The following is a 15,050-nucleotide window of genomic DNA, read 5'->3' as shown; positions in this document are numbered from 1 at the left end:
AATGTCATCCATAGCAACAGGCTGAAGAAGAAAAGTCATGTGACACAACACCCATTTTTGATAAAAACTTTCACCAAGTTAGAATAAGAAAAACAGTTTCAACTTGATAAAGAGCATCTGTAAAAAATCTATAGCTAATATCATACTTCATGGTGAAAGACTGCAGCTTTTCCCTTAAGTTCATGAGCACAAAAACAAAGTCAGCTCTTACCAATCTTACCCAAAACAGTACTAAAAATCTTAGCCACTGCACTGAGGAAGAAAAGGCATAGAGATGGCAAAGGAAGAAATAAAACCATCCCCATTTGTAGATGACATGTTTGTCTACATAGAAAATCCCAAAAAATCTACAAAAAAAACCTCCTAGAACTAATTAGTGAGTTCAGTAAGGTTACAGGATACAAAATCAACACAAAAAATCAATCACATTTCTAATTAAATGTAAATTGGAAGACTCAACCTATTAGGATGTCAATTCTCTCCAAATTTATCTATAGGTTTAATGCTCTTCCTATCAAAACCTCAGTGAGGTTTTGCTACAGATAAGTCTATTCTAAAACTGGTAAGGAAAGGCACAATCTTGACAGAGAAAAATAAAATAGAAACAATAATGCTAAGACTTACTGAAATAGCTATAATAATCAAAAGCATCATATTGGCAGAGGGACAGACACACAGATTGATGGAACAGAAGTGAGGGCCAGAAATAGACCCTGTTATGGACTGAACGGTGCCCCCCCAAAATCAATAGGTTGAGGTCCTAATTCCCAATGACTATATTTAGAGATAGGACCTTTAAAGAGGTAATTAAGGTTAGATGAAGTTGTAACAGTGGAGCTCTGACCCAATAGGACTGGTGTCCTCATAAGAAGAGGAAGAGACACCAAGAATGCACAGAGAGGAAAAAAAATCACGCGAAGATACAAGGAGGAAAGTATCTGCAAACCAAGAGGGCCTGGAGAAACAAAACCTGCTGGTACCTTGATCTTGGACTTCCAACCTCCAGAACTATGAAAAAATCAATCTGTTGTTTAAGCGAGCCATCCATGGTATTTTGTTATGGCAGCCCTGCCTGAGTAAGAACAGACCCACACAATTAGGCCCAGTTTTTTGAACAAGGGCACAAAAACAATTCAATGAAGAAAGGGTAGCCGTTTCAACAAACGGTGCCAGAGCAACTGGGTATCTATTGACAAACACACAGAAAGAACCTCAACCTACACCTCACACTTCATACAAATGAACCCCAAATGGATCATGAATTTAAGTCTAAAACTATACATCATACAGAAAAAAAATAGGGGATGGGTGCCTGTCTGGCTCAGTTGGTGGAGCAGGAGACTCTTGATCTCGGGGCTGTGCATTCGAGCCTTATGTCGGGTGTAGAGATTACTTCAAAATAAAATCTTTTTTTTTTTTTAAATGTTTATTTTTCAGAGAAAGAGAGAGAGACACAGAACATGAGCGGGGGAGGGGCAGAGAGAGAGGGAGATACAGAATCCCAAGCAGGCTCCACACAGGGCTTGAACTCATGAACCACGAGATCATGACCTGAGCCAAAGTTGGACGCTTAACTGACTGAGCCACCCAGGTGCGCCTAAGTTTATCCATTTATTTTGAAAGAGAGACAGAGAGAACCAGCAAGGGAGGGGCAGAAAGAGAGGTAGACAGAGGATCCAAAGCAGCTCTGGGGGCTCAAACTCACGAACTGTGACATCATGACCTGAGCTGAAGTCGGATGCTTAACAGACTGAGCCACCCAGGTGCCTCAAAAATAAAATCGTAAAAAAAGAACAGAAGAAAACATAGGGGAAAATCTTCTGGTTCAAGGGCTGGCAAAGAATCTGACACCAAAAGCACCATCCGTAAGAGGAAAAACCGGACCCCATCAAAATTAAAAATTTTCCTCTGTCCAAGACCCTGTTAAGAGGATGAAACAACAACTATAGACAGGGGAAAAAATATTTGCAAACCGAATATTCAAGAAAGGGCTAGTATCTGGAATGTATATATAAAAAAACCTCTTAAAACTCAAAAGTAAGAAAACCAGACACCCCAATTAGAAAATGGGCAAAAAACAGAAACAGACATTTCATTGAAGAAAATAAACAGATGGCAAACACACACACACAAAACACGGTCAACCTCTGTAGCGATGAACGAAATGCAGATTGAAACCATAATGAGCTATTAATATTAATCAGAAGGTAAATAAGTCTAAAGACAACAGTGACGACATCAACTGCTGGTGAGAATGAGAAGCAAGGACTGTTCACACATTGCTGGAAGGAATATAAAATGGCACAGCTACTCCAGAAATCAGTTTAGAAGCTTCTTTAAAAAGTGAACATGCAACTACCATATATGACCCAACAATTTCGCACCTAAGTATTTACCCTAGGGAAATGGAAATTTGTATTCGTACAAAACTCTGTACACGAGTATTTATAGTACCTTTATTCATAATAGCCCCAAACTGGTAACAACCCAGGTGTCTTTTATCAGGTGAATGGCTAAACTATATGGCATATTCAATTAAAACAAACAAACCCACAAAAGTACCGATACATGCAACAGCTTGGATACATCTCCAGAGAATTAATCAGGCGGGAGTTGAAAAAAAGCCAATCCCCAAAGGTTACACATTATATGATTCTATTTGTATCTATTTTTAAGTCTATTTATTTATTTTGAGAGAAGAGAGAGAAAGAGAGTGCTCGTGCAAGCACACAGGGGAGGGGCAGAGAGAGAACCCCAAGTAGGCTCCAAGCTAATGACGTGGGGCTCAATCTCAGGAACCGAGAGATCATGACCTGAGCTGAAATCAAGAGTTAGATGCTTAACTGACTGAGCCACCCAGGTGCCCCTGTATATATTTCCTGAACTGGGAAAATAATAGGAAATGTAGAAGCGTTTTAATGATTGTCAGGGATCCAGGACAAAGGAGGGGAGGCAGTGGATGGCAAACGGGTGCGGCCATAAAAGGTGTATGTACACAAGAGCTCCTTGAGTCGGAGCTTGACTGGGGTGGTGGTCACATGACTCTACATGTGTGATAAAACTGTACAGAACTAAATATGTACATACAAAGCACTACTTGTAAAACTGGTGACATCTGAACATGGTTGAAGAACTATCAGTGCCAATGGCCTGGCTGTAATGTTATATGTAGTCTGGTTATGCAGGAAGTAACTATTGGGAGAAAACGGGTAGAGGCTGTCCAGGATACTTATTATTTCTTCAGTGGCATGTGAATCTACAATGATCTCAAAATAGGAGGCTTGAAAAATGCTTTCCGGGGCACCTGGGTGGCTCAGTAAGTTAAGCATCGACATGGGCTCAGGTCATGATCTCGCGGTCCATGAGTTTGAGCCGCACCTCAGGCGCTGTGCTGACAGCTCAGAGCCTGGAGCCTGCTTCGGATTCTGTGTCTCCCTCTCTCTCTCCCTTCCCCTGCTTGCACTCTGTCTGTCTGTCTGTCTGTCTCTCTCTCAAAAATAGTAAACATTAAAAAAATAAAAAAATGCTTTCTAATCACACTTGGAGTTAGTTTATGTTTACTGAGAGATTTTTAAAAAATTTATTTGGACATTTAAAGATCTATACGTTATTTTTATTAAAACAAATGTAGGGGCGCCTGGGTGGCGCAGTCGGTTAAGCGTCCGACTTCAGCCAGGTCACGATCTCGCAGTCCATGAGTTCGAGCCCCGCGTCGGGCTCTGGGCTGATGGCTCAGAGCCTGGAGCCTGTTTCCAATTCTGTGTCTCCCTCTCTCTCTGCCTGTCCCCCGTTCATGCTCTGTCTCTCTCTGTCCCAAAAATAAATAAACGTTGAAAAAAAAAAAATTAAAAAAAAAAAAAATAAATAAATAAAAACAAATGTAAATAAAAGGGGCGCCCGCGTGGTTCAGTCAGTTAAGCATCCGACTTTGGCTCAGGCCATGATCTCACAGTTCATGAGTTCAAGCCCCGCATCGGGCTCTATGCTGACAGCTCAGAGCCTGGAGCCTTCTTCAGATTCTGTGTCTCCCTCTCTCTCTGTTCCTCTCCTGCCTGCACTCTGTCCCTCTCAAAAATAAATAAACTAAAAAAATTAAAAAAAAAAAAAAGTAAAACAAAAGTAAATAAAAAAAAAAAATCAAGGTGGTAGATTAACAAATGGCTATACGTCACCCCTATGTTTCTATTCATGCCCTTTACAGTGTGACTTTGCCATTCTTCCCATAAATAGGTGCAGCCTGTCTCTCAAACCGATGAATTCAGGGTTGGCCAAGTGACCTGCTTTGCCAATGGGGTATTACTAAACACAGTGCAAACAAAGGCTTGAAAAACACTTACACATCAATCGTTGCTCTTCCTTGCTGTTAGGAACTCTACCGCGGCCATGTGAAGAAACCCAAGCTGGTCTGTGAGATGGTGAGTGACATATAACCCAGGTATCTCCATCTTCCCTGACAACAGCCAGCACCAACAGCCAGACATGTGAGACCAGCCACTCTAGAAGGACCCACCCTCAGCTAAGCTGCCAAAACCATCCGGAAAACCCCAAAATTCATGAGCAGTTCCAACTTAGTTGTTGTTTTATTAAGTTTTGGGGTGGCACATTATGCAGCAAAAACTCATACATTTCGGAACACGATTTGGTGGCATATGTATGGCTAAAGAACATTCAAGAGCAAGACTGTTAACTGGGTACTGGTAAAAATATGATTAAGTTTAAAGTCAAAGTCAAAGCTAAAATAAAAATGTTTTTATTATCAATCCAATATAAAATCACTACTACAATATCTAAGTGGTAATAATGCCACCTAACTGCTCTTGCAAATCTCTATGCTGGCAAAGCAAAACAGAAGGGACAAACCAGTTCTTAAAATAAACAAACAAACAAAAAAAAACCCCAAAAAAACTGAAAAAAGATACTTCAAATCAGAAAATAATTTATATGTTTTACACGGCAAAACAACAAACTGCAATTTTTTTACATAAATGAAAAACACAACACTGGGAAACGAAGTTATAAACACAGGACACGTCATTTTGTCATTTTCAGTATTACGTTCAGAAACCGGCATGGCCTGCCCCTAGAAATAAAACCCTTTCCCCAAAAACATCAAAGTAAATCTTCATAAAGCTAACTATTAGTAGAGACAGCATAATGTTTTATTCATCTTAAAATTTAAAAATAAGAAATCTAGAAGAATCTTATTGAACTGCTGAGGCTCCAAATTCTAATGCCAGTCTCTTAAAGTATTCTGAAGTTCCTAAGTGTATATTGAGGGGAGTGATCAAAGTGAGAAAGTTTCCACAGTTCCTTTCCTGTTTTTCATTCAGATAACAATTGGCTTAAGGAGCTGGAAATGAGATACCTCCCTTTCCCACCCTGAAGCATCAATAATATGTACCATGTGTATGGAAACTTGTCACATTTATCTCCCCAACCTAACCAAAATACATGTTTTTTTCCTTTTGTAAAAAATAAACTCTCTTACAAATCAGGTCAAATTTAAGATAAGTTCCTGTGGAGTATGGACATTCAAGATTTTGATGATCTTAAGTGTTTTACTGATGACAATGTATACCAACCCATACTTTCCTATTACCCTACTTGGTGGTTCCTAGAAAATACATATCCTCACTAATAGTTTAAGATTTAAAATCCTTACAGTAAAATCCTCTCACAATATTGTTGTAGGAACAGGGAATGATGAGGTTGATGATCCTTTACTTGTATAATAACCTCACTTGTTTCTCAGAAGAATCCCATAAAATAAGTCCTATTATTGTTCCCATCATTTCATAGACAGGAGAAGTGAGGCTTAGAGAGGTTAAGCATACAACTCACTCAAAACTGGAACCCTTAACCACTGTCTCTCCTAAATAAAGTCACACTTATTCTACCTCAATATTGGGTTTTAAAACCATGTTTTTAACTGTGAGGACTTGGAACATCCAAATTTCATCAAATAATGAAATCTTCCCTTAATGTTACATACTGTATTCTGTTAATTTTTTTCTCTAAAATTAAAAAAAAAATTTTAATGTGTATTTATTTTTGAGAGAGAGAGAGAGAGAGAGAGAGAGAGACAGACAGAGTGCAAGCAGGGGAGGGGCAGAGAGAGGCAGACACAGAATCTGAAGCAGGCTCCAGGCTCCAAGCTGTCAGCATGGAGCCTGACACAGGGTCTGAACCCACAAACCGCGAGATCATGACCTGAGCCGAAATTGGACACTCAACTGACTGAGCCATGCAGGTGCCCCTCTCTGAATTTTTTTAATGTTTATTTTTGAGAGAAAAAGAGCACAAGTGGGGGAGGGGAAGAGAGAGAGGGAGACACAGAATCTGAAGCAGATCCAGGCTCTGAGCTATCAGCACAGAGCCTGACGTGGAGCTCGAACTCACGAACCGTGAGATCATGATCTGAGCTGCATGCAGGTGGTTTCTTAACCAACTGAGCCACCCAGGCCCCAGTTCTTTTCTCCTTTTAAAATCCTATGTTCATACAGGAGGGGAAATGAATTAACCTTTATTCACATGTCTTACATGCCAAGAACTGTGCTGAGCAAACCAATAACTTTGTTTTATTTCTTATACTCTTCCAGTGAGGTATCTTTAATTTTACAGATGAGGAAACTAAGGCTCAAGAGGTTAGTTTCCTCAAAGGCAAATGGCAAAAAGCAATGGGAGAGTTCAGATCTGTACTCTGGTTTGTACAACTGCAAAGTCCTTGGGGTTTTTTTCCTGACACCTACCAGAGTATGGAAAGCATAATACTTTGGCAAATATACATGTTATGTAACAGATGAAACACAGCATCCTTTATTACTGCATATACCACACAAATACACAAAATATTACGAATTTGCTGAAGAATTGTTAAGTCTCTAAAAAGTTTTCCTAAACAAAGTAACACTTCATCAAGATAGAAGACAAAATATTTCTGATATTTAAGTTTCTGTTCCATTTATTAATCCAAACAAATCAAATGTCATCAAAAAATAAAATATTAAGGTGACTGTATAATACTACAAAGGTTAAAATATGGACTATACTTTCCCAAGATTTACTGAGGTGTTTGCAACTCCTACCTAATTGTACCATAAAAGTAAATGAACCTCTTCTAATTGAAAATACATCTAAAACGTTTAGCTGATGATAATATAAAAAATACCACAAAACGTAAGTAGCAAAGTAATACTGTTTTCCTTTTGAGTGAGGAAGAGGTATCATCTCCAGAATAATCTCCAGGAAAGTAGGTAATAGCACCAAAGCATCTAGGTATGCTGCCAGAGTTCCAAGAAATTTCGAAGCCTTCCAACATTTTTGCTTTGAGTAGTTTTCAAGTACAAGAACCTTGCACCTCATTAATGCAATGGTTTTATGAGTAAAAGATAACCAGTTAAGGCTTTGTGAGAGTTGTAATGTTCTCTAAAATTGAAATATGATGTCATTCCCAGGATTAAATGTATGAGATTTTCCAGATAATCCTGGCTGAGCAACCAGAGAACTGTCATCATTTGCAGTCAACACTTTCATGTCACAAAGCAATTCATGATGCATTTCTGCCATATAATTTTACTTCTTTAGTTTCCTTATCAAACATCTAGAATTAAGGGAAGTTCTAACATTCCTTTTATTTTATTTTCTAAAGATTTTATTTTTAAGTAAACTCTACACCCAACATGGGTCTTGAACTCACAACCCTGAGATCAAGAGTTATATGCTCCATTAACTGAGCCAGCCAGGTGCCCCCTAACGTTCCTTTTAAAAACATTGTGAAATTTCTTTTCAGACACCACGAAGAAATTTATACAAAGTTCTGAAATTCATGTAAGTATCCAGACTCTATGACTGAACACCTGCCAGATTTAATCTCCATCACTGAATTGTATAAAACTCTGAAATTAAGATTTACCTGCTTCGTTGTTAATCGGAAACTCCCACAGTTTCCCCTCTTTGGTCCACTGGATCATCTCTTCAAAACCATTCTGAAGGGGCTGTTCATTTACCTCAGCTAACTGCTTAGCAAATTCCACATCCCAAAGTGAAGGTGCTGTCTCTGTATAATAAAAACATTTCAAATAATCACAAGTCAATGCGTATATATCTTTATTTTTACAAAAATGTTATAATCAACTCCAAATTGGTGAAACATTTCAGGTCCTGAGGGATATACATAAACAGTATATAATGGAAGGTCATTCTCTGAGAGCTCAAACTGTTCAAAAATGACATAAAAAGCCTGCAGCAACCATAATTGCAAACCTTGGCTTCTGTTTTACTACACTGCTAGGCAAGCAAGCCCTGAAGTCTCACTGCCCCCTCTACTGGAAAGGAAAAAAAAAATATGTATTTTGTTTAAGGATGTTTCCATGAATGTGAATATTTTTTATAAGACATGTGACTTTGATATTTATAGTCCAGCCTGTTTACCTTTTAGTCTGTCAAGATAAGTCACCAATATACAACTAATAAAGACCAAAGAAATTAAATTAACATAATAACAATACTACTAACGGATACAGAGCACTTACTCTGTGCTAATGCTTTTTCTACATTAGTTCATTTAATCCTCACAACCAACCCTCTAAGTAAGTTAATATCATGTTAGCTTATAACCACCATCATATCACATTTTAATCATTTTATTCGCTTTGGAAATGTAAGACACTTTTCAAGAATGAACTGCATTTCCACCAGTCACTGTTGGTGGGAGTGTAAAATGGCACAACCTCTTTGAAAAATAGTTTGGCGGTTACTTAAAAAATTAGAAAATACACTTCGCATACAACCATTTGACTCCTAGATATTTACCCAAGAGAAAACATATGTCCACACAGACTTGTATACGAAAATTCATGTACAGCCACGTCTGACTGCACACTGACTGCTAGATATTAAGTATGTTGGCCTAGAACATCTCATACAGAGAAAAGATCATAGCAGTTAGGCTTAATTAGCCACATTTCCAGAGTAATCATAACAGTAAAATAATTATCATAGTCCCATTTTATAGATTTATTCAGTGGACACTGATGAACCTATGTCTTTTCCATGATCATCAACACCATCATCATTACGTTTTTTTCTATTTAAAAATTTTTTTTAATGTTTTATTTTATATTTGAGAGAGAGAGAGAGAGAGAGGCAAAGCGTAAGCAAGGGAGGGACAGAGAGAGAGGGAGACACAGAATCCGAAGCAGGCTCCAGGCTCCAAGCTGCCAGCACAGAGCCAACGCGGGGCTTGAACTCACAAGCAGTGAGATCATGACATGAGCTGAAATCGGACACTTAACCGACTGAGCCACCAGGTGCCTCAACGCCATCATCGTTGTTGCTAATAGCTGCATCTATGTACTGAATGTCCATTGTGCTCCTGACACTTCAATTACACATTAGTTCATTTAAGCCTTGAGAGGTATGTATCAGCCCTATTTTACAGATGGAGAAAGGAAAACTCAAAGAGGTTAGTATGCCAGAATATGAATTTGAATAATCCACACCTATCAAATACTGAAACTCCTTCCATTAAGCTATCTGGCCTCTTGGCTCTAGATTACTCCAGGATAAGCAGTAGGGTCTATGACTATATCCTTTGCAGCAGTGGCAGGAACATGGAGGGAGCAAAATGCGGGAATCCTGGGATAGAAGAACTCATTCAATCAATAATTACTGAATGTAAATTATATGTCAGGCATTATTTTAGGTGATAGGGAAACAGCAGTGAATAAATGCTAAATTTAAGTCTGCATGTTGCTGCTACTGTATTTAATTGGGAACAAAAGACGTTCTTTAGACTCATGCAAGTATAACTTATTAAACAGTACCTTCATTAGAGTAAATTTTCATAAATTTGCATATTACTTTCCTTATTAAAGTACAATCATTTTATACTGTTTTATAAAATTTAAGTACTTCCTTGCCAGCTAATTTCAGTTTTAGGAACAGGATTTCTGATCAAAAAAAGCAAATTGGCTTCTTCAAGAATACAAGTGCCTCTTCTGGTTGTTCATTAGGTGGACAACAGTGACTGCCCTGACAGTAAATTCCCTTTAAAAAAGAAAAAAAATGTTTATTTATTTGAGAGACAGCAAGCTCAAACAATGCAGTTTTCACATAAGAGAAAGGAGGTTGTTCTCTTAGCTTTCTTTTCAGTTTTAAATGAACAAACACTGATTGATTAATGTAAATATCATATTAAAATTAGATAAAGTGATCTCAAATCACTTGAGTTTTCCTCTATGGATAGATATTATATAGCTCAATTTGTTCAAAAAAAAGCATTTACAATTTAACATAACTAATTCCTATGATCTGTAAGCCACTTGGTTAGGTGCTGCTGGGTATACAAAAGTCAGTGAAACCTAGGCCCCAACATCTAAAGGTTTATTGAATATTGGGAAAAATCAGATGTTTATATAAGTGATAGATTAAATGAGACACTGGAGGCTGGCCTCAGAACTTAAAAATCAATTATAAAATTATTTCTATGAAGTCCCAAAAGCTAACTTAGAATCTTTGGAAATGAAAGTCACTTGTAAGCTGAAGACAATTTGCACTGAATTTTCTCATCTATTTTAAGTTATCACTAAACCATATTTAACGTCAAGCAAGACGACGTCTCGTATCTCTTTGAATTAGACTTCAAATGATGAATTTGAAGGATTTAACTTCTTACCCAAAGAAGAAAGGGGGAAGAGTAAAGAACAAGGACTAACTATGTATTAAGAAAAAAACATGAGACTGCTAAATCGATCTCCTGAATGCTCTTCTTCCCAGCTCCGAAACAATCTCCAAATCACCTCACTAAGTCACTTCTACAAATGCTATCTCCTCTTCTGGACAGCAAGCTGCTCTAGGGCCGAAGCCACAGTTTAGCTTTTGTAATAGCACAGCTGCAGATGGTAGGTGATCATTAATGTTCTAACCCAAATCAGCAGCCAACTGACAGCTCTGGATTCAGGAAGCTGGTAGGAGTTACCTCCCGCTGTCTCATAGCATGCAACATTTCAAGGGACACATCTGACCAAGACTGGCAATGTCAACAACTACGTTCATAAGCAGGACCCAGGTCAATGACAGGATGGCTTATTAAAATACTTGACATTATGTAATCAAAACGTGAAGGACGTTGTTGAAAGATGGAATGTTTGTATACTTGAGAAACAGTGTTGTTCTTTTTTCTATGTTTATTTTTTTTTTTAGAGAGTGAGCGAGAGCACGCATGCATGGAAGAGAGAAAGGGGGAGAGAGAGAGAGAGAGAGAGAGAGAGAGAGAGAGAGAGAGAGAGAGTCCCAAGTAGGCTCCGTGCTGTTAGCACGGAGCTTGATGTGGTGCTTCATCCTGCAAACTGAGAAATCATGACCTAAGCCAAAACCAAGACTTGAACCCTTAACTTATTAACACTCCAGCACCCCCCAATTGTGTTGTTCTTAACAAACCTGTTTTGGGTGCCTCTTCAGTAACGGCCTTAAGGTCAAAAATATTAAGTCTCTTCCCCTTGAGTATATTTTTCCTAAGGCTGGAAAAGAAAAAACAATTTAAGTTAATATTTTTATACACTGCCAACAAAAAATTCTTTAGAAAAAGAAAATTGTATATGAAATACTCAATGTAGAAGTTTAAAAATATTCCACTGACTCACACCCAGACATTTTAACTAAATTTCTGCATCTTTAGAACTGACAACGAAAAACCGGAACAAATGCACTTGAAGTTTTGCATCATGATACAATAAAGCGGGTTAAATAGTTTAATGTCTAAAACAGCTAATTGAAAAGATTAGTTTGAATTGCCATAATTTTTACGTGATCCATTTCATATTAAGGTTTTAGAAAACTCAACATTAGACAGCTATTAAAATATGCTAAATTAAAAGTTGTTGAAGTCAATGTTTGTCTCAGTTTAAGGGCAGAAAACACTGCATGTTTAATTACAAACTATAATTATAAAAGATGGCACAGATAAATCAAAACATTCCCACTTATAAAGCAATCATTCTGTAATTTTAACATAATGATTAACTTTCTTTATATAACATTTTTAATTAACTATTGAAATTAATGTCAGAGAGTTAACAGATAACTTTTCCTTGTATATTTTAATCAACTGCTTCATGTATCACCTTACATTCATACTTACATAAATTTACTGGCAGATTAAAAGCCAGTTTAAAAAATGGACAGTTACTTTTAAAATAATTTTGAAGGGGCGCCTGGGTGGCGCAGTCGGTTAAGCATCCGACTTCAGCCAGGTCACGATCTCGCGGTCCGTGAGTTCGAGCCCCGCGTCGGGCTCTGGGCTGATGGCTCAGAGCCTGGAGCCTGTTTCCGATTCTGTGTCTCCCTCTCTCTCTGACCCTCCCCCGTTCATGCTCTGTCTCTCTCTGTCCCAAAAATAAATAAACGTTGAAAAAAAAAAATTTTTTTTAAATAAAAAATAAAAAAAAATAAAATAATTTTGAATACTTTTCTGGATCACATTACTTTTTTCTACAATATCACACTAACTGAAAAAATGCAAATACCATATTAAAATTAGATAAAGTGATCTCAAATCACTTCAGGTTTTCGCTAGCAGGTCCCCAAGTATTTTAAACAAAGGTATTTATGCTCCAGAACCATCCTCAGGGCTTGCATTCTTCTCTGCACCCAGCAGTCCCCAACTTTGCATCAGGTCAACAGGATGATGGATTAAGGTGACTCATGGTAAAGAGGGAATGATCTGGTAAAGTATGGAATTTTAGAAGGTACTAAAGGGGAAAGGAGGGGAACAAACGTTTTCATTGCATCTACTATATAGAGTCTGCACATCCCTTTCCTATTTCTCAAGAAAGCCATTTAAGTTAGCATCTCCTAGATGAGGAAACAGACCAACGAGGCTATGCAAGTTGCCGCAGTTCCGGGATTGGTCTAGCACAGTGCCAAGACTCTGAGGTATGCTAGGGCCAGTGCTCTGTGCCTCACACTTCTCTGTTCTCTTACTGAAGGAATCAGCCCAGGGCATATTAATGGTGGATTGTCTCAGGCTGTCCCAGGACAGAGCAGGGAGAACAACTTGGTGTCTTACCACTGCTTTCCCTAACTCTAGAGTCCTTCAGTCAGTTTTTTAATATAGCCATTATATGCACATAAACCCCGGTCCTACTTTTTTAGCTACTCCCTTCCCACTTTCTAATTTTTCTTTTAAGATTTTACTTAAAAAAAATTTTTTTTTAATGTTTATTTTTGGGAGAGAGAGAGAGAGAGAGAGAGAGAGAGAGCGAGCAGGGAGGGACAGAGAGAGAGGGAGAGACGCAGAATCTGAAGCAGGCTCCAGGCTCTGAGCTGTCAGCACAGAGCCCGACGTGGGGTTCAAACCCATGAACCATGAGATCATGACCTGAATCCAAGTCGGACACTTAACTGACTGAGCCACCTAGGTGCTCCTGTAAGATTTTACTTTTAAGTAATCTCTACACCCAACTCGAGGCTTGAACTCACGACCCCCAGATCAACAGTCACAAGCTCTACTGACCGAGCCAGTCATGTGCCCGCCACCTTCTAGTTTTTAATGACAGCTAATATCATTAAGAATCAAATTATGATATAGCATTCTGACATAATTGCATGGAATCATGAAATCATTTCAACAAAGAATGATTCAAACAAGACTGAAATTAAATATTCTTTTTTAAAGTAAGTTCTATACCCAACGTGGGGTTTGAACTCATGACCCCAGATCAAGAATTGCATGCTCTACTGACTGAGCCAGCCAGGCGCCCCTGAAATTAAATATTCTTGAGGAATCTTAAGTAAAACTCCAAGTTTTATCTAATATTTATCTAATATTTTATCTAATATTTATTCTATTTTATCTAATAATATGTCATAGGTATAACATCACTTTAAATTAGTAATTCAAATAATTTCCCAAAGTCATTGTAACCTCTTGAACTTCCTTTGTTAACTGCTGACCATCTTTTACAATTTTCCTGTACAAATTCATAGTTTAACTTCTGAAAAGAGCTAACTCAAGTTGCTGGAATTATAATTAAAAGAAAATCCACGGAATACATAACACATCAAAAATACTCCACTGTAGGCACCTCCTCCTACAAAGATCAGTTAGTTTTTGTCACAGCGTGCTATAAATATCTGGTTCCCTGTCCCCAACTTTCACTTTATGGGCTTGAAGGAGAGAAAGCAGAAACTTTATGTGAATACAGACAGCTTTGTATTATAAAATAATTATGTAAAACATGGCTTAGCATCTTGAAGTCTGCAAATTACCAAATTCAAATTGCCACAAATATCTGCCACTTTCAGATATTATAATGGATCTTCCTTTCTTTTTTTGATGATGGCTTATTTCTCTAAGATATGAATAATGATAATTATATAGAGAAATATAAAGGTTATATGAATATACATTGTTATGTATGAATCAGAATGAAAAATAATGCTTCTCACAAAATGTTCATTTGTTCAGCATTAAATCAGCTTCACTTATCCTAAATCAGGAGACTTCTATTCATCGTGGGTAAATGGGAGAAAGGGCCCAACTTGATTAATGGTATAGAAAAGCGTAAGACTGCTAAACCCAGAACACCTTTTCCTCTGTAAGACATGGTACACGCAGAGTGAGAAAACGGTTATAATTTCATCTATAATGCTCAAACACCTATCAGCAATAACAGGCACAGAATAAAGTAAACCTACAGAGAAATAAACAAAACCAAAGAGCCTGAATACCTTTTTTTAAGATCATTGGTCTTCTTCTGGCCCACGTAATCGTTAGATCCTTCATCAAACTGAATTTGATGCACTGGTCTTGTACTAACTCTAGCTGTGGAAGATTTGGCAATTTTCATATCTGATATTATGTTACTGACACTGAAATAAGAAAAAGGTCAGTGTATTAGAAATTTTAGCTACAGAAGAGTAAAAAACTTTCTTACACATGAGATTCATATCACTTTGTTTATACTTCACTTCTATGCAGTAATATAGCATTAAATGTTATGTTTAAATGAAAGATTTTTTTTAAGTTTATTTATTTATTGGGGGGGGGG

The 15,050-nt window shown here is 37.6% G+C and overlaps 1 protein-coding gene across 4 annotated transcripts in view; it reads right to left on the bottom strand.

The window, feature by feature from the left end:
- The window catches only part of MRPS31 (mitochondrial ribosomal protein S31), a 63,636-nt gene that overhangs the window by 35,206 nt on the left and 13,380 nt on the right, over positions 1-15,050 (bottom strand). For 2 of the 4 annotated variants that reach the window (XM_086713026.1, XM_086713004.1), the window contains exons 4-6: positions 14,731-14,871; positions 11,440-11,519; positions 7,913-8,056 (exon numbers count right to left, since the gene is read on the bottom strand). In XM_086713026.1, coding sequence (XP_086569152.1) covers positions 7,913-8,056; positions 11,440-11,519; positions 14,731-14,871 — 365 coding nt within the window. Of the gene's footprint in view, positions 1-4,337; positions 4,451-7,912; positions 8,057-11,439; positions 11,520-14,730; positions 14,872-15,050 lie in introns of all 4 variants that reach the window. The other 2 variants (XM_086713010.1, XM_086713015.1) reach the window with 2 other exon arrangements.

This window comes from Puma concolor, chromosome A1 (genome assembly GCF_028749965.1).
Source record: "Puma concolor isolate L17-30 chromosome A1, mPumCon1.1.hap2, whole genome shotgun sequence".
Lineage (NCBI taxonomy): Eukaryota > Metazoa > Chordata > Mammalia > Carnivora > Felidae > Puma > Puma concolor.
This window is presented reverse-complemented; position numbering and strand designations above follow the sequence as displayed.